Here is a 26,992-nt window from a genome sequence, read left to right as displayed (position 1 = left end):
CGCCGCCGCGGAGCGGAGCGGAGCGGTGCGATGTGATGGTGGGGCTGGGGGTCGCTTTGTCTCCGCTGCGCAGATGTGAGGCCGCATGGAGGGCTCGGCAGGCGGGGAGCGCGGCCGGCCGCCGCGGCCCTGGGGCAGGCTCACCCGGCTGGGCGCCGACGACGCGGAGCCGCGCGTCCTGCTGCTGAAGAGGGAGTGGACGATCGGCCGGAGGAAAGGTGGGCGGCGGGGGCGCGGTGCCTCCGCCGGGCGGCCTGCGGGACCCCCGGGCCCGGCGGGGAGGCGGCTGCGCGCTGCCCTTGCCTCCTGCTCCGGGGCCCCTGGACCTTGGCGAGGGGACGCGGTGTCTGTGGCGGTCCGTGCAGACGAGGAGAGACGGTAGCTGGTTCACAAGAGTTTCTTCGTGTTGGTCCCACGGTCCCACTTAAATTAACTTTTTTTTTTTTTTATGTAAAAAAGAAAACTTAGAGCTACAAGATGTTAGTGCTGTACAGACAGGAAACGCCCGTGCAAGAGCCCTTAACGCTTCTGGCCGCATCAAGATGGCTAACAAGCATTGAAAGTGTTTTTCAGAGCGGGTTTGGAAGCTCTGTTCCCTGAGTCTAGTATTATCACTATTTGCCTTTATTTTAAAGGAATTCCTGCTTGCTGCCATTTAAGCACTACGCCCTGGCAGCACCAATCTTAAGTTTCCTGTTTATCAGCTTAAGCTATTTGATTGACCCATCGTTGAGTAATAGTCTTCAATAAACATCCAGTGCTATATCTCTATAGAAATCCAGATAATGTAGGAAAAATATTTTACCTCTTTACGTTTCATAATACATGCTTAGATTGCTTATCATTGTATCTAAGTTGTAGGACAGTTCTTCAGAGATCCAGCTGGAGGTTATCTTGCAAAAGATGATAGATTTTTGCATGTTGAATTGCTTTCATAACTGTTTACTAACATTATTAATGTTAGTAATGGGTATAAGAATGCTAAGTTCCATCTCATCAATTTTACTTAAAAAATCTTTAAGAGCATTAGAAGTGTTCATTTGGAGCATTCTGACTTTCCTGCTCCACCACCAAAGTCTGTTAACTCCACAGAGTAGAATGGAAATGTTGATGTGCTCCTGAGCAAAATTCACTTTCAGCGGGCTTTCTAGAGTCACAGGTTGTGCAGCACCAGTTAACGCTATAGTTATTAATTGTTCTGTGAATATTAGGAGTAGGATGGTACTAAACTGTCAACACTGTATGTAGTGACTACTATTTTACTTCTGGGTATGTTGTCATAGGCTGAGGTATAGTGCATCTGCAGTATGAATAGGTAGAAGTGAATTACACTTGTTAATTATAACTTTTTTAGAAGCAGATACCTTGAGTCATCTATAAGAGAAACCCATGTCTTACACAAGGAACCTTGAGTGTTGCCTTGAATTTTGAATGTTAAAGTGAAGGAAAAAATGTTAAATTTGCTCAGAGCCATAGAATAATAAGTAGGAAGGTCTCTACCACCTCAACATCTGTCCTGAGTTTTCCCTTCAGCTTTAGTAACGTAACAACGATGTTAACAGAGGTAAGGAAAGCCTCTTATTTAAAAACAAACAAACAAGACTTTAAGGTTCCTACTATTTTTGCCTAGTATACTAGGATGAACCAGAAGTTAAATTAAATGAAACAATGTTACAGTGATGTGAAAAAGAGCTATGTGATCTCTGATGTGCGACTCTATAATTTAGGTTGAGTGCTTCCAAAGTATATGTGAATCTGTACCACTCTAGAGCAGAGTAACTATAAGGACTGAGCTTTGAGGGAGGGGAAAAAGATCCTAAAACATCCTGAAATGCTTGCGATAAGCCTATGTCCATACATGGAACTACTTGACTGCTTGCATTTATATATCACATCCTAGACTGGTGCTTCCTATATACTAGTAAAAATTTTGAACTATTGCAGATGTACATGAGTCAGTTTATGAATTTATAGCCAAGTAGAATGCTGATCTATCTGTGTAATGTGTATTTTTAAGCACACTGGAAAATCCACTTTCTGTTTAAGGTTGTGACTTATCTTTCCCTGGCAACAAGCTGGTGTCTGGAGATCACTGTAAAATCACAGTGGATGAAGAATCTGGTCAAGTGTCATTGGAAGATACAAGGTTGGTTCTGCTTTGAACTTCTATTGTCTTCTCAGTCTGTGAAGTACAATTTTATGTATTACTCAAGGAAAAAATGGTGAATGCTTTTTGTTTTCCRTCTTCCTTTTTTCCCCCTCTTTCCATTTAGCTTTTTTTTCAGAATTTTCTAAATCTTTTTTCTCTTCAAAGGAATTCATAGTCTACTGTCTGCAAAATACTGATGACTGGTAACATGTAATAATTCTCTAGCATATTTCTTTAGATTTGTGAACAAAAGTTAACTGAGAAAACTTTCGGTGATGCTGGTATTCTTAAAAGCTCTTTCTAGGCATGAGCGTGCCTCGGTTCAGACACTTGTGAAGGGAGGAAAACATCTGCAGTAATGATCACAAAGCATAACAGAGACATGGAGTAAAAATTTGTATGTTATATGTCTTTCTGGTATGCAAAAGATCTCTAAACTGTATAGCATGAGCACTGTAGTACTTCAGCATTGTGGGCACTTCAGGTCAGGGTTAGATTCTATTCAATCCAATTAAATTTAATTTTAAAAATGTTTGTTATTTTTCTACCATTGATATTTCAGTTGTGTTTTTCCTTTCTTTTGTTTAACCAGAAAGGTTACTTTCTTTTCTCAGTGTTTCTATGTTAAGTTAGTAAAGCCCTTAATGTAGAAAGATTTAAGCATATACCTCACTGGAACTAGTGTTAGTTAGTAAGTTAATTTAGTAGAACTACTTTTAGTATATAAAGTTAATTACATATTACTTCACACACTGAAGGCCAATGAACTTGCTATACTGGGTGAGGTTATTTCCTGTTGAGTTTCTAAGACTACTGTGGGAGTACAAATAGCACTGCAGGGGTTGTGGGTGGATTCCAGTAGATTTTAGTTTGTTTTCTAGACTGATTTATGAAGTCTGAGATAGGAATTTGAAAGGGAAGGTATTTCTTAGAAAGAGACTGTAACCCTCTTCAAATTTTCATCTGCTTCATTTTTGGCTAGATTTTTGTCTAAGATTACAGAAAGTTTCTGGTTTATTACATTTCAAGAACTATGTGACATTTTAAAATACTTCTGTAAACCACTTCCCCCCCCCCCCCCCCCCCCCCCCCCCCCCCCCCCCCGCCAGGTTATTGCAGTCAGTAAGGAAACAAATACTTTTCTGCCAGGTACCCCCATTCTTCATGTCTAGAAGGGATATTACCCAAACACAAAGGGGACAGTTCAAAATACATTGATGTATATAGATGAAAAGGAAATTTCATTTTGGATGATTTTAAGGGTATTGTGCTAAATCTGCAGTTTCCTGTTCAAACGTATCAGAATGCAATTAAGTATATTGTTCTGATAGGTCATGGTTAGCATCAGATACCTGCTGAGCTCTTGATTTAAAAAAAAAATCCCTCCAAGAACATTCTGAAAAACCTTTAAACTATCTAATGGAATATAGCATGCACTTTTAAAAAATATATTTTAATATGTACATAGCTCCTGCAGAATGTATGAGGTTTAGTTGACATTTTCCTTTCAGCAGAATTTTTACTTCTGTGTTCCTTTGCTGTGTCTTGCTCAATGAGTCGCTGTTTTGATATTGAAGGGATTCTTTTTCAGGGCTAGGAACACACTTACAGATATTTACTTGGGATATGCATTCCTTTCATATTTTATTTTATTTCCTCAAGTTCTCAAGGTTGAAAGGAACCTCAGGAGGTCACTAATTCAGCCTCTTGCTGCCAGCAAGACCACCACTGAATTTGGACTAGATTGTTTAGGTCTTTGTTCAGTCAGGTCTTGAACATATCCTCCAAGGATGGATATTCTGTAGCCTCTAAAGRCCCTCATTCCAGAGCTTAATTATCATCATTATGAGTGTGTGGTTTTTATTTATTTATTTGTTTGTTTGTTTGTTTRTTTTTTATTCCTTATATCCAGTTTGAACTTTCCTTGTTTCAATTTATCACCTTTGCCACCTCATTCAAAAGCACACCTCTGGCTTCTTGGTAGCCTTCTCATAGTTACTGAAAGACTGCTATTAGGTTCCCTACCCTCAAACCTTCTCTATCCAGGCAAAACAAGCCCGGTTCCCTCAGACTGTTTTCTTGATCTTGTGCTCCTGCCCGCTGGCAATCTTTGTGTCTGTCTGCTCAACTTGCTCAACTTTATTAACATCTATCTTGTACCAGGTGACAGAAAACAGGATATAGTGTTTTAGATGTGAGTGAATGAGTGTCAAGTAAAGGAGAATAATAATCACTTCCCTTGATCATCTGACTGCACCCTATTGGTGGAGCTCAGCATGCTATTGCCCTCCATCACTGCCAGGGTACCCTACTGACTTATGCTTAGGCTCCTGTCCAGCAGAATCCTGAGCCAAGCCAGTCAGTGCTTAGCCTGAACCATTGTAGACGGTTAGTCCATCCCAGGTGGAAGACTTGGCATTTGTCCTAGTTCAGTGTCATGAGGTTCCTCTCAACCTATTTCTCGACTCTGTCTATGTCCCTTTAAATGGCAGCTGTGCTCTTTGCATGTTGAATGCAGCRCCTAGTTTGGCGTTGTCCGCAAACTTGGTGAGGATGCGTTTCCTTTGCTCCTCCAGGTCGTTGCTGAAGATAATAAACGGAATAGATATCCTTGGATCTCTGAAACCACTCCTAATTTAGTTCGCTTGTAACTGGTAGCATTAATTTGGACCAGCGTGGTGGTAATACAAGCTGAAAGAATTGAGTGATGCAGAAACTTCCCTATCTTTCCCYCTTTCTCTGCTTTCTTTCAAGGCAAAAAGTGCAGCCAGCAGAAGGAGAACTAGCTGAGCTAAATTAAATTTAGTTCTCTGTGATGCATTCMCAGAAAGGTGGGAATTATTATCCTGCTAATGTAATAGAAGGGGTGCTGGTCTATGCAGTCCTATGAATTGGCTGCTTATGGTTTGGCCTGTTACACTTCTGTGTATCTAACAAAAAGTACTTAGGTTGTTCCTGTGTTCTGCTTGCCTGTTGGTGAGTTGATGATGCGAAGCATGATGGCTGCCATTTGCTAAACCAAGAGCTGTCTGGGGTTGATGTGACTTCTTGCAGAAGACTACTTTCTTCTGGGACTTCTGATGTTTGCTCTGAATATCAACTGAGCTCCAAAAAATCAAGCAGCTGAAAGAATAAGATTTTTTTTGGATGTTTGAGTTGGCAATACTTGATGCCTAGAAAAATACTGCAGTGTCAGCTTTTTCTACTGTGGAGTGGAAAGTAGTTCTGGAAACACTGCTGTGGTCAAGCTCAGATTTTTTTTCTTTTTTTTTTATTTTTGGGGGTGAAATGGAATGCACCGAGGGAGGCAGTTTGTGACAGCTGAATTAAATGGGCTTTGTTTCTTTGTTGTGACTGAATCAAAAAATATCATAAAACACATGTAGACAACCCACATTGGTTCTTATCTCTCTGTTAGCATAATGAGTTCTTTGTTCTAGTTTGGAAAAAAATATAGATTTTTCAGGTGAAAGGACGTGCTTAGAGAATTTAAAACTGAGTAAACAGAAGTTTTGAAGCAGTGAAAACCCAAGAGTTAGCCAATAGCACAGGAGTTAACAAATAGCACAATAGAATTTTCTGCAAATGCACCCTTTTGTTTGTGTTGTAGTTTCCAAACCGTGCCCTAGTTCCTTGATGCTGCTTGAAAGAAACTGAATTATACAAACTGACCTAACACAGCTGAGCCAGTAATTAGCTTGCTCTAAGTAAAAGCAGTTATAAGAGTCTTCATTTTGAAAGAGAAATCTTAAATGCAACTCTCTGTGCACGAGATTAAGATAGTCGTGTGGAAGAGTATCAGATATTCTCTTTCTATAGGTAAATAGGAGATTGATATTCAGYGGCCAGTGGCACTTTTTCTGCTACTGAGTTTTTTTTCTCATCCYACCAGATACACTATTTCTGTGACTATTGGTCTAATACAGAGAGACTTTTATAACTTACYGGGAATCAAAACTTATTTACAGTATGTTCAGAATAACATGCACTTATATAATCTATAACTTCTGTTTCAATACTTCTGGAAGTTTTACTATGAARTGCATTCTTTTCCTGGAAGGGCATTAGTAATTACTAAAATGTAAAGATCGTCCTTTTTCTAGTGAGGATACCAAAATGTCTTACAATGCACAGATCATTTACCTACTTCAAAGTAAGCCTGTTTGGAGTGGAATGCAGCAGTGTGGTATWTTGTATCAATAGTGTGTGACACCTGGACCTGGAAATCGAGATGATGTGTGGTTCATTAATCAAACTGTAAGGTCATCAGCCACATTGGAATTGGGTCAAGATGTGAGGATTTTTTCTTCCACTCTTTGGAAAAGTGACATAGGACCTTTTGTGACATTGTTTCATAACTTGGACAAGTTATGTCTGATAGAACACTTTTTTTCCTCTACTTCCAGTCTGGTATCAACTGAATATTATTTGAACCTATGAACAGCTTTCATATTTGGAATTATAATTGTACTTTCCGTGTAATTTGTGAGGACCATACTTCAGTCTGAAACATCAGAGATTCAAATGTACAAACATYACCATTTCTCATGTTTCTGTTTTTAAAAAATTGCAAYGTTAATCTCATACTTCACCATATTTGTTAAATGCTAAGTGAAAGAATAACACAGTTGCCTGGGCTAGTTTGATTGTTATTATTTTTTTAATTATTGTTTTTCCTTTCCCCCTTTTTTGATTATTGACTGAGATCTAAAACTATTCCTGTTTGCTAACATATTTAAGCAAATCTTAATGATTTTTCTCTGAGTGATAGGAATTAACTTCTCCATTTGGGTTCCTGGATGCCAAATGATTCATTTAGTCAGCTCTCACTGAAGTCAGTATAGCTGTGCAAGACTTAACAGATTTGGCTATTTGTAGTCACTTCGAGGATTAGAGTCCTGGGTAGCGCTTTCTGCTGCTTGCCTTGTCAGAAAAAGCCCAACTGTTGCTAGATGTTTGTCAGTATAAGTTTTTCCTCAAGACTGTCTTGCTTAAGTTATTTAATTCCTCATAACTGTCTTTGAACTTAGCAGTCATAACACTGAAACTTTTTAAAATCTACTCTTCCTTTTCCCCTTCCCTATGTTTAGTAAAATATTGGGGCTAGGAATTACCTGGAGAAACTAAACCTCAATGGGAGACAATTTGTGTTATACAAGTTTAAATGTTTTGTTACAAAGAGTCTAAAACATTTATGGTATGGGGAAGTGTGCTTTGCTTTGCCTTCTGAAATACTAAGGATGTCAGGTTTGATGTTTCCTAGTTTTGCTAAAGGACCTCTAGCAGTCTCAGTGATTGCTATAAGCATTGATGKTTCATTGATGATTGACAGAGATCCATTTCTTGCTTTATCAATATCTTCTTAATACAATATCACTAGCAGCATGTTAATTTAAAAATAAATATAGTATCTAACAGTCTGACTAAAATTGTTTTTTCCTCTTAACTGCTAAGCTTCCAGTGCTCTTAACTTTCTGTGATGTTTCCATTCTGCTGTTTTAGTTCTCATGTCCTTCAGGCTAGTCAGTATCTGTATGCCTAAGGTAAAAAGGCAAGCCTAAAATAGCTTTCTTGTTAAAAAAAAAAAAAAAAAAAAAAAAAAATTAAGAGTTTTTTTTTGCATCAAACATAATAGAGACCCCATACTTTTATTTGTTGATTTTCTGTTTTTTTATATCTTGTTATTTATGTTGGATTAGTGATTTATCCATGCACATAGCAAGAACTAGTACCTTGATCAAGACTTGCTGTGGTTATTCGAAAGGGCTTGCTTTTCCTTTTGACTTTTAAATGTARTGCTTTTTACTTTGTACTGTTGATATTTTGGGGGCACTTTAAGTTCTCTTTTCTTTTTCATTCCATGTTACTAAATGACAAGAGATTCTTTTCCTGGGCCCAGATGCTTTTGGAAAGAAAAATAATGATGAGAAGGGATGTGCTTGTTTCTAAATAACCATCCCTCCATTACCTCCAAAGAGAAATTGGTCTGTTTGAGGAAGACTGGACTTTGTCCTGGAAAGCTTAGTGGCCTCCAGGAGATGGCAGCAGAGATTCAAGCTTGATCTGCTGAGAGAAAAAGCAGCTTTTCTGTTCTTTCAAATTTGGTATTAATTGCTAAGGTTTTGAATGGCAGAAGTCTGGAATTCTAGAATGCTGCAGCCCTGAAAGAGGCTTATTGCAACTGAGCTGAAATTATCCAGTGTGTGAATAATTTGACTTGGTTATAAAACACTCATAGGTTGTGTATAAGATGTTACTTGTAGTGAAGGAGCGAAGATAGCACCATTAATCAGGAATGCTCTGCATTTGTTTGTTTCCCAGTTTGGTTTCTTCCTATGAGTCTTGCGTTTTTTATCCATGTAAGAGTAATTCTTTCCAACTCATATTTTTTGATGTTTAAGTGTGTATAAATGTTTTTCTTCCTTACGAACTTCTTGTTGTTCTGACTTTCTGAAAGTCTAACCTTGGAATTTTAATTTTCCCCTGTTTGAAGCAAGAGGGGAGAAAATTGAATGCTAGCATGGGTTACCTGACTGTCCTATACAAGAGAGGTTCATTTGTCCCATAATGTCTTAAGAGATTCCTATAACCTAGAACTTTTGAAATAGAATGTGTATTGCCCTTTTCGGTTTTTTATTTAAGGGATGGTGGTTATTATACAGAAATAATCATCTAATTATTTCGACACATTCACCAAATGTCAGGGATCCTTTCTCTGGCTATCTGTCAGCTACCAGTTCCTTTCTAGGAGCTGTGAGTGAGTGCTGAAGTCCTAGCAACTCTGCAATTTAGTCTTTTGCCCAGATTTTTTTTGTTTGTTGTTGTATGTTTTTAGATCCTAGCTTATAGTGTTTTTAAGAACTAACAATTTTCTTTGCTAAAAGTAGCTTGTTTTTGCCTTTTTTCCTAGGTAATTATGAAAACATTTAGGTTAAATTATCTTTCTCTTTACAGTACTAATGGAACAGTAATTAATAAACTGAAAGTGGTGAAGAAGCAGACATACCCTTTACAGACTGGAGATGTGATTTATGTTGTTTACAGAAAAAATGAGCCAGAGAACAGTAAGTAAATGATATTTTTTAAATGGCATACTTAGTCGTTTTTGAGTCGCGAGAGAAAAGAAGCATCAGTACAGTTGAAACAGAATTACTCACTTAAGTTTAGCAGAACTAATTTGTTAAAGTGTAAAAGCATGTCTCTATGGAAAAGATCATGGAYATGCCCATTTTTACGTGGACAAGTCTGAGCAACTGTCTGAAATGGAAATGGGCCTAGAAGTAATTTTGGGAGAAAAAGTGCTTGGAGTTATAACTAATAAGATCCTGATTATATTCACTCAGTACTTCCCTTAGAGTCAAATTACTGAGCCGTTAAGTGATACTTTGTGTTAATTTTAAGGAATTTTTGGCACCAGAAGAAGGGAAGGCTGCAAAAGTAGTCTTAATAAAAAAAAGGCTAATTGAGTGAAAAAAGTGCTATAATAAAAAGTAGCATTAGTAGACATGGAAAAATATTATAATCATGTGGCTTTTTAAAAGACAAATCATGACTCACAAAGTCTACTTTAATTCATTTCAGAAATCACCAAGTATACGGAAAAGGGTGATGTAATGAAATAACACACTTAGGTTTCAAAAAGTTTTCATGGGGTCCTTCCTCAAAGGCTTTTAAATAAGCCAAGCTATTGTTGGCTAGGAATTAGTGTCCTTTCATGTATTAATAACTAAATAGAAGTCAGGGGCCAGGGCTTAACTATAAATCCTGAGTTTTTTGCAATAGAAGAAAAAAAGTTTCCATGAATAATCTGTGATGGCAAATATATTAAAGGTTTGTAAATGATCTGGGAAGTGGTACTATTGAGGTGACAGAGTTTTCATTTGATATTTGGTTGTATCGGATCATTAAATGCAAGGCTGACTGAAAAGACTTACAGGAAGAATTTAATTGCTTATTACTGTAAAATAACAATGAGGTTCAACTTTGAGAGTTGGGGAGAAAGCTCAGCTTTACACATGTATTTTTGTGCCCCAGCTAATTGCTCTGTCCATTAGCCTGCAATTCTTCTTGTAGTATAAAGAACATAAATTTTAGTAAAGAGTACTGWCTTTCAGGAAAAGACTTCAGAACAGCAGAAAGAGGCTTTCTGAATGTTAATTCTTATTACTTTATTTGATAGCTCTGAAGTGGAATTTTAAGGTAAACAGATTTTGTGTGGTCATAAGCTCAGCTATTACTGTGAAGATAACTAGATACTTTTGGAGCAGGGATGTAGTATTAGAGAGGTCTGTAGCATGATACTTAATGTAAATACATAAGACCTTAGAATTTTTTATGCATCAATAGAAGCTTATGAATTGCTAATCTAAAAACTTCTCAATACATACATATCCACTAATTAAATATGATTTCTTTTTCTGCAGTTAATTTATATACAGATAGGTCAGACAGGTTTATGCTGCCTGATGTAAATGCTGCAAGAAGCAGTGATGTGCTATATCTGTCTGTCTGCCTCGTGAATCCTCTTTAAGATAGCACTATGGCAGCTGATGCTACTTAGAACAACTCAGTTATGCTAATTTTGCAGGTACTTTGTGATGAACTGAATTACTGATTTCTGCTTATGTTAACTATATGAATTACTGAGTTGTTAATATCAATTTTTCAGTTTCTCTATCTTCTAAGATGAGAGAGAATTTAGATTTTATGTGTGTATCTGGCTGATCTGAGTAGTTCTGAAGGAGACTAGTCTCCTAACCCTTGTTCAGAAAAGGGGCTGCTGCAAAGTAAGAGGTCTCTTGTGCTTCTAGGTGACTGGAGATGGAAAAAAAATAGTAAGTTAGGGGGATCTTTGGAACTGTATTAGATTGCATTTTTAGCATGTCTTAATTTGTATTTTGAGACTTCATGTATGTTACAAAGAGATCCGAGTAAAATTGATTGAAGTTGAGAAGTTAGCATAGAAGTAATAAGCTTCTTCCAAGAGTTTTCATTAGTGTCAGTAAAAAWACTTGCAATTTGTTCTGACACAGATCAGATTTTAGGTTTAAGAAGTGATTAAGCCTCTAGTTCCATGGCTGGCACAGGTTAAACTTTGCACAAAAGCTTCTCTGCCTGGCTTCTTGAGAAGAAAAGATCTTGCTGTGTTGTTTCTAATTGCCTCCTAGGTAGGAATATTAACGTTAAATTATGGAGGTGATCTCTCATTGGCCTCCTCTGTTGTCAGACACTGGGGAAATGGTCACTTGTGAATAGAATTTGTTTATGTGAGACTGAGATTCGTTAYTTTTTGCTTTAGAATTTTGATCAGTCTCTTCTATCATCTCTTTCAGATGTTGCTTATCTCTATGAATCCTTAAACACACAGCATGATGCAACTCAAGAACCAGTAGGTAAGGAAGTAATCCAAGAAGAGGAGCCAAACTCTAATGATTAATGTAACCCTTTTGAGAGAGTTTGATACCCTGAAATTTTGAAGGAAGCTTCATTTGTGGTCACACACAGATTTTTTTTTTTCTTCTTTCCTTTTTYCCCTAACTGTAGAAGTTAACRTAGAAAACCTATGCCATGTGACCAAAGATACCTCAAATACAGGAAGAAGTAATGATGAGACCCAAATTACCTCATCACTGTCAGATACTCAGTCTTGCTATGAGGAACCACAGCCATCTACTTCTACATCTAACCTCTTTAATGCTTCTTCTACCTCTCTTACTGAGTCTGCATCTGTTGAGCAGGATAATCCTTCGACATCTGGTAAGAGTTGTCTCCTATTTAAAGTTTGGTGTCCCATCAGCTGTTATTCCAGTCTTGAATTTTAACAGATAAGTCACTTATCCCCATTCAGGTCATCAGCATCTATCTTCCAAAGCTCTAGTGAAAGGAACAGGTGGACATGTGTATTCTAACTTTCTCTGTTAGCACACAGGATAAATCCTAGCGGAYGGGTAAAGCAATTGTGAGAATTGCTTATGGTCAAGGAGGCAGAAAATACGTGTATATTCAAAACTGTTCAGTCCTTACACTRTCACTCAGTAATGGAGAACTCACCAGTGGAAACTTATCAAATCTATATGGCTTATATAGCAAAGTAACTGGATATGAGTGCTTGTACTCATGAAGTAACTCTACTGAGAAACTATTTTAATTGTTGCTATTGCTGATTGCCAGTCCCCTTTTCCTTGCTTAAGAGTTCTAAGGCCAAAAGCTAGCACATAGAACCCYGGTCTGTGTAATATCAACAAGTATAATAGCCAAGTGCTGCATAATTCTTAAAATAGAACTGGAGCAAAAACAGTTACCTGGAAAACGGAATTGTCAGCCGTTCATTCGGACTTTTTCCACATGCTCCTCTGAAAATGAAAATYTGCACTTGAATTGTCATTCTAGTATCACAAGCTTTCTGTTGTGTTCCTGACTTGTTGTGTRTGATTAAAATTGTATAAATTCCTGCCCAACATCCTTGTCGATAAGACCTGATATAGATAAGACATAAGTCTTACAAATAAATATTCTACATGCTAAGTAGAGATGGAGTTTTCAAATAGGATTACACAAGTAGTAGCAGTTTTTCTTCAAGTCTTCCAAGTCCTAGACTTGGAATTCAAGGCTAGTCAGATTAGGTCAGAATGCATATAGCRTAGTTACACAGACATTGCTTTTATGCTTTTTCATCACTTTTTCCTATCCAGGTGTTTGAATTGATGTGTGTGTGTCATAAGGGTTTGAGTAGCTGCTATTTTTATATGYGCCATAACTGTATGTAATTGCTCATATTTTCTGCTTTTATTTTGCAGGATCACAATCCTCAGTTTTCACTCCTGTGCCTGCTTTCCCCGTCTTAGAATCTGTGTGTTTAGGAACACTGCATGATGAACACACAAAGCTAGGTATGAATACTGAAACTTCCACAATCACTTCAGAACTCACTGACAAAGAAAGAACAGAATCAGATTCACAAACGACGGAGGAGGAAGAGAAGGAGGAAGATTTGGAACCTGCTAAGAAGAAACTAAAAGGAGGCTAGTATACTATAATATGCAGCAACCTACTGTGCACTGTTCCATTTAAATTTTACTGTTGAAAGTTAATTTTAAAAAAATTATAATTATGAACTTAGAGCTATGTCCATTTTTTTGTAGAAGTCCAGTACRACTGCAAAACATAAGGGTCTATGCTTATTTTTTGTTATTAATATGAAGTGAATTCAAATTCTGCCAAGCCTAGAAGGGCTTTCAAAGCTGTGATCATATGGGATAGGTAACTTTTTCCCCATCACAATGTTATTTTATCGTGTAGTAATTAACTTAAAGAAAATCAAAAGGCTATGTGGAGTAGTTGTTGTGGGTGCCCCCTCCCCCCTAACTGAGTCAGATGAACTGTTGCTAGTTCTGTCTGGATCTGTTTCTTGCTTCTGGTTTACTTGGTTTCTGGTCTAGTGAAAATGACAACTCCAGTAGCAAAAACAGCTATGTGCAGAGCAAGAGCCCTTAGCAGAGCTGTTGCCAGAGAACTGTGTAACTTTCAGGTCTGTTTTAACGTTTGCCAAAAACCTCCACCCCTCTGAAAACTATATTCTCTGAGAATATTCTGTCCTTGTAGATGAAGATGCTTGTCCAGATTTTCCAGCAGCAGCCCCAAGTGAATGTATAATCAAAATTGGCTCTGAAGATGCAAAAACATCAAATGTGAAACCAGATAAGATGGAAGAAACATTAACTTGCATTATCTGCCAAGAGCTCCTGCATGACTGTGTGAGGTATGTATGACTGACAAAAGCTGTAATCATGTGGGAAAAATAAAAGTTGAATGACAGCTGTTTGAGGTGTCCAGGTGAGCCTGGATTTTCACAGGCCCTGCTGAGCTTTTTGTTGTTGTCGGGTATGGGTTTTTGTTTTGGTTTGTTTTTCTAATCTGTATGGACAGAATCAGTTGGACACTTCAGAGCTGTGTCATCTTGATTATCTAAGCACATGCTAAATGGTCTTTTTAGTGTTATGAATGTATACAGAAAAATAAAGATTTAGGTTTTGACTCCATTTATTTCATTGATTTCATGTTTATATCTTCCAGTTTGCAGCCTTGTATGCATACTTTCTGTGCTGCCTGCTACTCAGGGTGGATGGAAAGATCTTCCCTATGTCCAACTTGTCGTTGTCCAGTAGAACGTATTTGTAAAAACCATATATTGAACAACTTGGTTGAAGCTTATCTGATTCAGCATCCAGGCAAGTTGAACAGTGTGTATAACAAAAGCTGATGCATTTCAGACATTAGCTACGCAACTGATGTATGTAGAAAGACTAATGTGCTTTAAGCATCTGTGTATGTTTTAGTATTGTGCTGTTTTCTCTAACATAGCTGTAAGAAAACAAACTCTTACATTTAATCTGGCATAATAACTTGTAAAGTTCCTAAACGTTCCTATTAAAGTTCCTATTGAGTGAGAATTGAAAGTGATTTAATACTATAACTGAACATGCTAAGAGTTCTTAATTTTATTCTACTAGTCACGAGAAGTATATCAGTACTGACAAACAGGGGACACTGACTGATTGGGTCACCTGAACTCAGATACTTCTGAAAAATATACTTGAATATGGATTTAGTTAACTTTAATCATGGACTCCTGAAAATGAAATTTCACTTTACCTGATACTTCACTGCCATTGACAGAGAGGAATACAACTATGATCTTCTATAACTCTGGTATCTAAAAATAAGTTCAGACGTGAAAACACAACAGTTCTGAACATGTTAATAAGGATAGGGTGATCACGTTCTTTCTTTGGTAGAATAGATGTAATTAATCCTTTTTTCTTGATATTTGAATCTGGTTCTCTTGCAGATAAATGTCGTAATGAGGATGATGTACGTAGCATGGATGCTAGAAACAAAATTACTCAAGATATGTTGCAACCTAAGGTGCGGAGATCTTTTTCAGATGAGGAAGGAAGTTCTGAGGATCTTTTGGAACTGTCAGATGTAGATAGTGAATCTTCAGATATCAGGTATATTCCTTCAAGTTGTGCACAGAATTAGATTTGCTTGTGTTTGAATGCTCAAAATAACAAACTAGGCTAGTTTCACAAGCACTGTTATTGCATCCCATATATGTGATTGCTGATAGTGTTTCCCTGATCATTATGAGAATTAATCAGATTTTCACTTTCAGCTGAGTTCATTCGTACCACTGAGTGCAGCTGCAATGATCTGGTAATGTCTGGCAAGCTGTTTTCACCAAATGCATGCTATTGAAGCAGCTAATGCTTTACCAAGGAATTCCCAGACACCAAAATAGCTCTGCTTTACTTCAAACAGCAGAAACCTTTTGCTGCATATCTAGAGGAGAGCAGAAAATTTGTGTTCTTCCTGTAGACGATTATTACAGATTTGCACCTCTCTCTCATGTCTTCATACCCTCTTGAATCTTATGTTGTTTTGCTGCCTTAACTCCACTTGTGTGTTAATTGTGCCCAAGTCATTTGTATATTCTGGGAGGATATCATCTTGTTTGCAGTCTTGCTTTCAGATCTTGTTTTAGAAATGCTTACAGAATGCCACAAATGATTATAAGAAGTTTTCATTTCTTTATCTGTTAGACTACAGCAAACTTTACAACTCTGTGGTACTGTATTGTGTAAACTTCCATATATTGCTGAATGAAGAAATGCAAAATTTAAACTTCAGGAGTATGATTGACCCTTTCTAGCACAGGCAGATAAATAGAAAATGTTGCTCAATAGGTTWTATTTTCATTTCCTTACTTTGTTCTTTCAGTCAACCGTATATAGTTTGCAGACAGTGCCCAGGCTATCGACGACACTCTGTTCCAAGTCTTCCTGGCCCAGGCCAAGAGACAGAAGCAGGAGGAATGCAAGCACTGGGGGATGCGCCATCTACGTCTGCCAACTTCCCTGCAGGTCAGTGTTATGAAGTCTTCTCCACAGTAGAAAATTGAGACCCATTGTGAACTAAACTCAGTCTTGCAGTACTATGTGAGAATCATGACTTCATGTAAGAGTCTTTACAAATATCTGGAAATTTGACAGTGACTTTTCTTTTGTTATCCAGAATAGGCTCCTGATGGTTGGTAGTTCTTAAACTGTTTTACATTTTCAAATATTTTACCTGCACACACAGTTTAGAAGTATAAATGGCATTTTTCTGCTCTTTTATAGAGTTTTTGTAAACGACACTATTGCTTACTTGATGCTTTCTGATTTTTGTGTTGCTAATATTCACCACGTAGGCTAGGTTGCAATTCTGTGCATTGTTCAGGCTGTCTTTTCCCCCCCTCCTTTTTTTTTTTTTTTTTTTTTTTTTTTTTTTTTTTTTTTTTTTTTTTTTTTTTTTTTTTTTTTTTTTTTTTTTTTTTTTTTTTTGCCATTTAGCTGTCCAGGAATATGTTTGCCCTGCTCAAGGAAGTCATGTAATATGCACCTGCTGCTTTCAGCCAATGCCTGACCGAAGAGCAGAGCGTGAACAGAATCCTCATGTTGCTCCTCAGCAATGTATGTACTTTTATTTTACTTTTTTTAATCTTGGCTATAGAACTATTATCTCTCCTTATTTTTAACTAAATCTAAGTTTATTTTGAAAGGTGTTTTTTATCTGGATGTTCTTTATTTGGACTTTTGTGGTCACAGCAAGAAAGATTCTTCCTTTAAAGAATTCATTGTTGTTCTATAGACTTTATTTTAAGTGAAAGTTCTACTTTCTATTTTTTTTTTAAAACAAATTTAGCAGGGCTCTATTCTTGCTACTTTATAAGAGCAATGCTTATTGGGTTCTGCTGTGTGCTAGTCCTTACAGGATTTTTCTGTTGTTTACAGGTACAGTTTGTCTGCAACCTTTCTGTCACTTATACTGGGGCTGCACTCGGATGGCATGTTTTGGCTGTTTGGCACCATTCTGTGGTACTGTGGAATAATCTGTTTCTTACAAACCTGCTCACTTTGCGATAATATCTGTCTGTCTTGAACTTTAATTTAAGAAATACAATAGTTTAGTTTGTAGCAGTCATGCAAAAGGAAACAAAGTCTGCATGCTCACTTTGCAAATACAAATAGTCCCTGAAAGGTGCATGCCTTAGATTTGAAGGGACTTAACTTTTGTCTTCATATCATATTAAGCTTGAGAACTGCACTTGTTAAACATGATGCTTTGTGTATTAAAAAGAATCTTAGTAGAAAAATCATACAAATCAATACAAGAACACTGAGTTAAGATCAGATGATCTTAACTATTCCAAAAAAAAAGTTTCTGCTCTTAAACTTGTAGACTGCTTAAACTTTTAGATATATTTAAAAATAAATTAGAACAGTTGAAACAAATAGGCTGCAGTTTGAAGCTAATGGGGTGTTCTTTAATGGCATTGTTACTTTGGCCAGATCTATAGCAGGTCTAGCTCAGTTGGTTAGAGTGTGGTGCTGCTAATGCCAAGGCCGTGGGTTCAATCCCCATGCAGGGCTATGCTGAGAGTTGGACTAGATGATCTCCAGAGGTCCCTTCCAACCTTACCATTCTATGAAAGTAGAAATCTATGAATAGTTCTGACTGTGGACTGCAGGTGAAATTGTAAAACCCTAATGCTTTACCTTTGATTACCATTTTAAGCTACATATCACATACTTGTTTGAGGGAAGTCATGCATTGGTGCTCACGTGAGTCTGTGTGCATTCTTTCAGGGGATGGGAAAACCTCTTCAGAAAATGGCTGAAGGCCAAGTGATTTAGGGAAGAAATAGTAACTTTTTTTTTTCTTCTGATTAGAAATAAATCTTGGTGACAAGTGTTTAGATGGAGTCCTAAATAACAACCACTACGAGTCAGATATCCTAAAGGTATGTTTAAAAATCATTATGTATGATACATAATGTTTTCTTACTGACTCATGAAATTATAATGATGTGCTGCCTAACAATTACAGTGACAGCATTGGGTCACTTGTAGCATCTGGCTTCCAAAAGACAAATCAAATGAGTCATGAATGTTCAGCTGGGCCAAGGTTATAGTTAGGGTGGCTAGACTGGAAATACCTTGGCTTATTTTGGGGCAATCATTTGGATCTTCAGCCTCTGTATGAGAGGGCATCATAGTCTAGAGGTACATTCTGATTAGTGTCAGCTCTTGCTTTACCTTCCAAATTAACAAAAAATAATCACATTGAGGCAATCCTGAAGTTTGATTTCTCCAGCAAATTAGCTTCGTGCTAATTAGCTTAAAGAAATTATGTTTCCTTTTTATTTGTCATCAGCATTATTCCATTTTGTAAACCTAGCAATATCTAAGTTTAATAGAATCTGAGGGCAAATGGCTTGGTTACTCTTCCTGATGTTGCAATTTTTTCTCAATTAAACACTTAAATTGCTCCATTTCAGGATTACCTGGCATCCAGGGGTTTGACATGGAAAAATATGTTAAACGAAAGTCTCTTAGCTCTTCAAAGAGGAGTTTTTATGCTGTCAGGTACATCTTTTCTGTATAATGTTCACTTTTGTCTCTCTGTCTTGCTCACTTGCTCCCTACACACACACACACACACACACACACACAGGTGCATATATACAGCTATATATGCACCCATATAAAGATGTTTGACGTTCTGTGTACATAACTAGAGCTGTTAACTCTGATTTCTTAAGCCTTCTACTAATGTTATGTACAAACTGGCTTTCTCCCCAGATTACAGAATTACTGGGAACACGGTGCTTTGCTACTGTTGTGGCCTTCGCAGCTTTCGAGAGCTTGCCTACCAGTACAGGCAGAATATTCCTGTTGCTGAATTGCCAGGTGGTCAATTCTCTTCCTTTGTACAGTAGGGGGGAAAGTCAGTTTTATCCTGCATCTTCTATTTCATGCCTTAGATTTAATAAGAGATGTGATTGTGATTTTTTTTTTTTTTTTTGGGGGGGGGAATCCTCAGATTAACAGAGATTGCTTTTGTAGGGGATTTTTAACACCCTCATATAGCCTAGTAGAATTCTTTGTAGGGCCAATATCTTAGGAAGATTGTTTTATTTGTGAGCTGCTAATTTTGTATACAATTATTGTTAGGCTCCCTAATGGGATTCTTTTCCTTCAGTATGATTTGTTTATCCATATAGGAGATATAAGCATATTTGAAAAGAAGAAATCACTAAAATCCAGAATATAGTCGACAGGAACTACTTGCTGTAGTTTATTTTCTTAAGTAATAAGATTATGCATTCCCTGAACACATTTAACCAGCTCTCAGGTAGGAACAAGAATGTTTTCACAGATAAATTCTAAATCTGTTTATATTTACAGTGTCAATGTATAGTAGTATACATACAGCTATGCTTCCTTCAATTCCAGATCTGTTGGGTATGCAAACTCTTCCATCAGTCTACTTCTAAATCTATTACCTTTGTCCATTAAGTTCTTCTTGTTAACGAAGCATCCGTGTCAAACTATTGAGAACTCTGCTTCTGCTGTTGTGCTTAATAAGACAGTCTAGCTTGTTTTCCCCTTAATATTGTTTTCTTTGTTACAAGGTCCTGCTGGACCGTGGAGTTACAATGTACCTAAAACTAGGGGAACAACCACTGCCCAAATGACTAGGTTTTTTTCATATGGAAATATATCTAGGCATGTGCCTAGTTTCTTAAACTGTAAAGTCCATCTCTGTTGAACTAAGTGGTAAAGTTTCAGCTGAGAGCCCCTATCAACCGAATTGTTTCGTCATAAGTCTGCATGAACCCAAAATTCAGAATTAGTTTTGTGTCTTTTATTAAGTGTTTGCTTTGTGTCTAAAAAGGTGAAATAGCATAGTTTATTTTGCTGGTAATCTTACCTTGTTTCTTCTCTACAAAGCCTCTGTGGTGAGTAACTGCTATTAGCAGTGGCTTAACAATCTACATCTCCTTATTTAATGGTTTCTGCAATAAATGTAGTGGTTCATTTGTTTGTTTTTGTAGTGACTGTCACATCACGTCCTGATTGCTACTGGGGGCGCAACTGTCGGACTCAGGTCAAAGCACATCATGCCATGTAAGTTGTAAAATTTAGAAAATATTTCTTTTTTTTCTTTAAACACTGTTGCAGCACAAAAAAATTGATGAGCTTTGTGTTTTTTATATAACTTTGAAGTCAGAAGGGTGGCGGTAGCACTTTGAAGTTGTTGTAACCCATGGCTGACACTTGAGTCTTGTTTTCCAACGCTCCCCCCTGCCCCTTAACTCAGGGTCTTTTCCCACTGAAGCAGCTTCCTACTTGTATCTGGGTGCCTCTTAAGTACACTGTATATACAGTAATTAGCCCTATGCTATTTCCTTCTGAAATTCTGAGAGAGACTCCTCTTGTGAGGTGCAACAGATCTGGAAGGGGTAAAGTGGTGGGAATAATTTGCTGCAAAAGATCTTGGAACATGTAACATTAGGAACCTAGTGTGGTTTACCAGTCCCTGTTTTTGGAGGACTTCCTAGGTTTTATTCCTTTGACTCGGGCAGTCTGGTACCTGGTGAAAATGAAGTTCTGAGTCTGAAAAGATGAAGAAAACCCTCTATTTCTCCAGTGTTTTAATGTATCTAGAGGGCATGAGCTCCTGTATAGGTCGCATGTGGTTAGTCCACTGGATAGCTTTAAAAATGAATTTTTTTGAAATCAAGAATTTGTTTGCCATTTTGTGTTCTCACTATTACAGCATGAAACCATGAGCATGTAAGGCATTTTTTTTGTTGTTCTGGATGAACAATTTTAGTCCTTGTATAATATCTGGTCATTCACAGAAAAAGGTGCATCTAAAAATCAAGGTCTTTTTCTCTAAATTCTCAGTGTAATTCCTGACAGAGAAACTATTACATCTTATTGAGAAATTACTTTAATGACAATAGGTTCTGCAATATCTTTCTAATGCTGCAATGAACACGCACACGCATAGAGCATAATTCCTTTCGTTTTTTTCATACTATGGGCTGAAAATAACCAGCCTGTACAGCTTATGCAAGCAGATCGTCAGAAAGACTTTTAAAATATTCATCCCCAGTTTCTTACAAATTCAGAGGKTTTTTTTTTCCCAATTCTTTCCATAAAAAAATGGAATTTAAGTTGCAGTGTAATTCAAAGCACCTCAGCTTTCTGTATATTCATGTTACAGTACTGTGTACCCAGAGAATATTTTATTTTGATATATCGGAGATTTAATTCTACATGAATGCACTCACCAATATTCTTTGGTACTGGATAATTCTCTTTCCATCTAGAATGGGAATGATGCAATGTTTTTCTGGTTTGTTTTTTCTTCAAGCGTTGGCTATTTCTAGTTCTTCAATGGCTGCTGCTGTTGGTTCCAAAAAGCCGTAAAACCAAACAATCCTTCTAGATCATCAGTGTGTGGGATTTTTTTTCCCCTATACTGTTCTGCTAACGAGTTTGGTTTTGTAAACGAGATTTCTTTGTAATCTTTTGTCTGATTCAGTAGGAAGACTAAAATTCGTGATCTTTGTTGCATCATCTGCTGCACACGTATATTTACACACGTACAGACAGACACACACACATACAGACAGACACACATGCGCTCAACACCCCAGTTCTAAACTTACTTCCTTGTGTGTTAAGAGATACATAACCCAAGTAATAAAGAAACAAATAATTAATAGAAGTTTTTGAGAATTAGAACAGAATTTTGTGTTACCTGTTTAACTCAGGAAGATTGGCTTGCCATTCCCAAAGAACCTGAATAATACAGGATAAGGAGAAACTTTAACTGTCCTTTATCTGTCTTCTGGAAGAAGAATCTAAGCCAATGAAAGAGCAGGTTTATATTAAAATGCATTTATTAGCCTGGCTAATACTGGTTCCCAGTGACTTGTATAATGTTGATTACAAAAAATGACTGATGTCTTCCAGGGCAAAATTTAATTCTCTGATGCCATGTTTTAATTGCTTTCTGGATTTGAAGTATGCAGAAGTATAGAGGATGACTTTTAATAACAGGTTTTGTATGTGCATAATATCACTAATAAGGGTAAGGCAGGCAAGGTGCTGAAAATCCTGTTAAAAATAGTCCTAGATTTCAGTCTAAACAGGTTCTGAAAAACAGGTATGTTACCATGTAAATTTTCTGCTTGAAACTGTTTAACATTTAAAGTACCCTATTCAAGATGCTGACTTTTGTGTTGTGTGACTGCTGAGAACTTTGTTACATTTTAATACTTTTTGTTTTTTTTTATTTCAGGAAATTCAATCACATTTGTGAACAAACACGATTCAAGAACTGAATACTTGTAGTCTGTAGAGAGGGGACAAAAACTTTTAACACTGCTTGTACAGTTTAAAGTTTCAGGGGATCATCTCAGTTTCCCCATAATAGGGAATCAATAACTTTTGCATCAGGTAATCTGGTGTGAACTTTTTAATTTGTAGAGATTTACAGTTGTATATGAGTAAGGTAGGTTTTTGGTTTTGTTTTCAAGAAAGTCCGGCAAGCATTGCATTTGATCCTCATGACTACAGTGTCCCTGTATCACTGCAGCAAAGAACAAAAGAAAAATCACACATACAGACAAACCAGCCATATCTTGGGAAGACCTAAGAATAAGGAGTGTATTTGCACTACTTGTGGAGAAACTAAGAAAAATCCTTAAACTTAAAATAGAAATGTTTTGTATAAGTAACTAATGGATATTTCAAGAGCCATTAATATTTAAGAAGAAAATTGTCAGTGTATATTCATAACTGCTTTTTGCTGTACTGTTATTTTTGTCACTACCCACTCCATCTGAACCAGAAACACATTAATCTTCACTTTATTAAAAAAAAAAAAAAATCCGTCCATTTAACAGCTGTTTCAGCTCAAAGCTTCTACCATATGTGCAGTGTTACAATGGAAGAAGTACAATTTCTTTTCTTAGTTTAGTAGTGTTGATGTTTTTATTCATGTTAAATTACAAAAATAATTGCACAAAAATTTGAAAATCACATTAATCTTCACTTTATTAAAAAAAAAAAAAAAATCCGTCCATTTAACAGCTGTTTCAGCTCAAAGCTTCTACCATATGTGCAGTGTTACAATGGAAGAAGTACAATTTCTTTTCTTAGTTTAGTAGTGTTGATGTTTTTATTCATGTTAAATTACAAAAATAATTGCACAAAAATTTGAAAATCACATTTAAAGTTGGGGTAATACTTGAAGCAGAACAGACTTCTACTAATATTACTTCTGTAGTATTTTATATCAGAAGACCAAACAGTGCTTTTGACATAGAGCAACCAGTAGGACACACTGGTTCATTTTTTTTTTATTATTTCTTTTTTAGTTTGATATTGTATGCTAAGTATGTACCTCTGCCGTGCAGCTGTTCTCTAGCATGCATACACTGGTAAAAATGTGGAAAAAAAACATAATTTAAAATAGAATACAGCAGCTTTACTGAAAAGAACAATCTTACTGAAAATAATTCAGTATGGACAAATTGTAGCAACATGGAGGCATTTTTGGCTAGGGCTAGGGGTGATGAGGGAGGACAGTGATGTCATTGATACTAAAAACAAAAAACAAACTCAAAACCCCTAGATTTTATTCACACACCTTTTGCAGAGCTCATTTAGGAAACTTCCCAAGGATCTTTTTTTTWWAAAAAAAAAATGATGCCGTCTGATTTGTTTCCKAATAACCTGATAGCTAATGTTCACGCACTTGACTGGGACCATTTTTTTCTTTGTTGTACCTAGAAGGGTGAAACAGAGTGAGAAGAAAGCATACAAAGTTACCTCTGTAGATACCATGTTGTTTTTAAGTATGCCTTATTTTGTGAGCAGGATTTCTACTTCGATATTAAAAAGTGTACACACAATACTATGTGTTATAATGTAGCACAAATGATGCAGCACACTGTGTCTGCTGGTGTCAGTGAATTAAACAACCATTTCCAGTAATGCACATGTTAATATGAATGCTAATTGGAATGATGCATTTCTGCTTGGATTTTTATTTTCTAAAATAGCTGCCACAAGGATGGGTCTGTTAACTGTGCCCATATGCTATTAAAAGTACACTTTGGTGTGGACTTCTCTTCCTAATCTCTGGGCATTTTCTCCTATAAGTAGGATTGAAATTGGATCTGGAATAATACTTGAAACTTCTTTTAAAAACAACAGTTTGTTTCTGTCTTTTACTACTATTATCAATGTTCTGTTATTTCTGTATTTGTATTTTTATGTTTAGATTTTTTTTTTTTATGGTTATTGTATCTTCTCAGGACAACCATTCCCAGCTGTTATTGATCTCATTTTCATCTCTGGCTGTGCATGTAGCAAATTGAGTGCAGTTGTGGAGACTGAGCCTTTGCACATTATGTACAGAAATGTGCTTTGCATTCTCACTCACCACTTCCTACACTCCAGATAAGCTTTCTACATAGACTTGTCACTCTGCTAGTGCTCARGCCTCTTATGTGCAGAATTCCTTTTTGTTGGTCAAGAGTAATATGTCTACAGTACTATCTACAACCTCGCTTGCACTTACTCAAGTGTTGTGTGTATAGAGATATATTATGTGGCTTAAAATTGGAAAAAACCCCAAACCCATATACTTAACATCTAAACTACCTGTGCAGTAGAGGTTCTTCAAACTCCTTTTATAAGTCCCTCTTCCTTCCCACTGTTACAGATAATTAATCTGCCTTTCTATGCATATAGGGTTGCAGTAGTGCAATGGAATGAAGGGATTTTTTTGTCGTTTATATTGTACCAGGAAGAGATGAGAAATTAATTTGCAGATGGGGAGGGTGAATAAATCCTGATCTTTATATGCTCTTAAGTAAGTAAGAGTCTCTTTCATGGGTATTACATACTCTGTACATTAGACCTTTTTAAATGTATGGTTGCCAGGTGATAGTTAATGTGATAAATGTATGAACTATGCTTGGTGTAATTGTTTAAATACTGTAAAGGTGCAGCATATTTTTAACCTGTCTAAAGCACACCCCCGCCTTCTTTATAAGAGATATTTGGAAGATGAGCTTGAAATGTAGAATAGATATTGTGAAAACCAGGATGATTATGCTAGGGTTTGACATTGTGGTGAATAAGGTATATAGTCTCTCTCTTTGATAAAGATCTTTTATAAAGAAGGTGGAGCGTAGTTCTTCCAGTTCTCTTTTTGTGACTTATTTTTTCCTGAACTAAGAAGTTATTAATTAAAAAAAAAAAAAAAAAAAAAAAAAAGCTATTCACTGAAGTTGTCTGTTTTTGTTTCTTCTGTGGTGTATTCTCGCACCACAGAAAAGGATGTATGTGACATTTTTCTAATGCTTGGTTAAATTGTCAGTTATTTGAATGTTGAGATTTTACAACTAAATATCGTACTTGAACTTGTAACTAAGAATGACATGATTCTTTTGTCATTCCATGGAATTGTCTCAGCCTTTCTTATATGTGTCAGATGATATCACAAAGAATCATCAGTATCTCTGCAGGATTTATATCAAATGAATAATATAACCTAAAAGCTATCTAAATAGAATTAGCTTTTGTAAACAAGATGATTTCAAGAAGCTAATTTAAAAAAACAATTAAAGAAGTAGGTAGCATTTTAATTTCTTGMAATACTGTAGACAAAGTGACAAGTGTTATACCACTGCAGATTTAACAGCAGATTAGAAAAAATGATTGTCAGAATGTATTAATCTTTACTTTCCATATTTTCAGTGATCTGATTTGTATAAATTACAGGATTTCAAATGGCTATTATTAGAACTCTCTAGTAGACAATCACTTTTTCCCTGCTTAGTAAATAGAAAGGTTTGTCTGCACCCTATTCTATCTGATTTTGAGGTAAGTTATGCCGTAGTTGTTAAAATTTAAATTGCAGCTGAGGATCCTAGGTTTCTTTTGTTACCAGTACTGCTCTCACACTTGAAGATGGGAATAGAAATCCTCTAATATTGTAGCTATTTCACACTGCTGTTCTTAAGCCAGCTGTCATTTGTTCTTCAGACTACATTGAAGAGAAATTCAAACTCGCAGTTAAGTAATATAAAAATGAAAATATAATGTTCTGTGAGCCATAAAGACAAATCTATAGACCTTTAAACTTGAAATGATATTGGCTTACTTTGCATTTATATTGGTGGATTTAAATGTTTTATACTCCATTATGTAACCAAATAGCTTGTAACTAACCTAATTTAGAAGGTTTATTTTGGTTTATGCCATTTGATCAACTCTGGCACAATGTAAGCTTCTTAGGGCTAGCCTCTTTCTTTATCCTTTATGGAAGAAGTGCGTGATTATGAGAAAAACAGAATGCAGYATATGGCCTTCTGCAACTGGAAGAGCTGACAACATACCAATATCAACAGTCTGTGCTAATCTGAGAGTCCTCACTATGTCTCTAGTATTTGAATCAGCAACTGTGTATGTTGATTTGTGTTTAAGCTCCAATACTGCCTTCCTTTGAATTTAATGGAAACTCTTGGTATTTGACACTCAAGGGTCAATCATTAGCTAGTTTATTTTGCAAATAAAAGAATATCTATTTTGTATAAATTTCTGTTCTTAAGAACAGTATAGTGTGGATGGTTTAGCCTACAGCAAGAACTTCGGGAAATAAGTGATTCAAGTAGGAGTAGTTAGGCATTTGAGGAAAAAAATGGTCCAAGCTAAACAACACTCCAAAGATCTGTTTTCTTATGGTTTCTTATAAAATTCTACTAGAAAGGGGCCTTATTTTGTATAGTCTGCTCTCAAAAAAATAAACCAGCAGTCACTGTGTTACTGAAAGTTAGGAAAAGGATCTCTTGGTTTTAAAAAGAATATATGGGGATTCCTTYCCTCCCCCTCCCCCCCACATTTTGTCTGACATTCTTTTTGCATA

At 36.5% G+C, this 26,992-nt stretch overlaps 1 protein-coding gene across 2 annotated transcripts in view; it reads left to right on the top strand.

The window, feature by feature from the left end:
• The window catches only part of CHFR (checkpoint with forkhead and ring finger domains), a 25,775-nt gene extending 434 nt beyond the window's left edge, over positions 1-25,341 (top strand). For both annotated transcript variants that reach the window (XM_085307902.1, XM_085307904.1), the window contains exons 2-18: positions 74-218; positions 2,047-2,146; positions 9,104-9,213; positions 11,482-11,541; positions 11,693-11,905; positions 12,946-13,170; positions 13,751-13,907; positions 14,222-14,376; positions 14,997-15,159; positions 15,929-16,071; positions 16,543-16,662; positions 16,984-17,067; positions 17,923-17,993; positions 18,531-18,618; positions 18,835-18,942; positions 20,091-20,163; positions 22,352-25,341. In XM_085307902.1, the coding sequence (XP_085164028.1) occupies positions 86-218; positions 2,047-2,146; positions 9,104-9,213; positions 11,482-11,541; positions 11,693-11,905; positions 12,946-13,170; positions 13,751-13,907; positions 14,222-14,376; positions 14,997-15,159; positions 15,929-16,071; positions 16,543-16,662; positions 16,984-17,067; positions 17,923-17,993; positions 18,531-18,618; positions 18,835-18,942; positions 20,091-20,163; positions 22,352-22,394 (2,046 nt within the window). In that variant the 5' untranslated portion in view covers positions 74-85 and the 3' untranslated portion in view covers positions 22,395-25,341. The remainder of the gene's footprint in view (positions 1-73; positions 219-2,046; positions 2,147-9,103; positions 9,214-11,481; positions 11,542-11,692; positions 11,906-12,945; positions 13,171-13,750; positions 13,908-14,221; positions 14,377-14,996; positions 15,160-15,928; positions 16,072-16,542; positions 16,663-16,983; positions 17,068-17,922; positions 17,994-18,530; positions 18,619-18,834; positions 18,943-20,090; positions 20,164-22,351) is intronic.
• Positions 25,342-26,992: the final 1,651 nt, after the last annotated feature.

This window comes from Rhea americana, unplaced genomic scaffold (assembly GCF_003343005.1).
Source record: "Rhea americana isolate MKP2758 unplaced genomic scaffold, rheAme1 scaffold_268, whole genome shotgun sequence".
In the NCBI taxonomy this organism is placed as follows: Eukaryota; Metazoa; Chordata; class Aves; order Rheiformes; family Rheidae; genus Rhea; species Rhea americana.
This window is presented reverse-complemented; position numbering and strand designations above follow the sequence as displayed.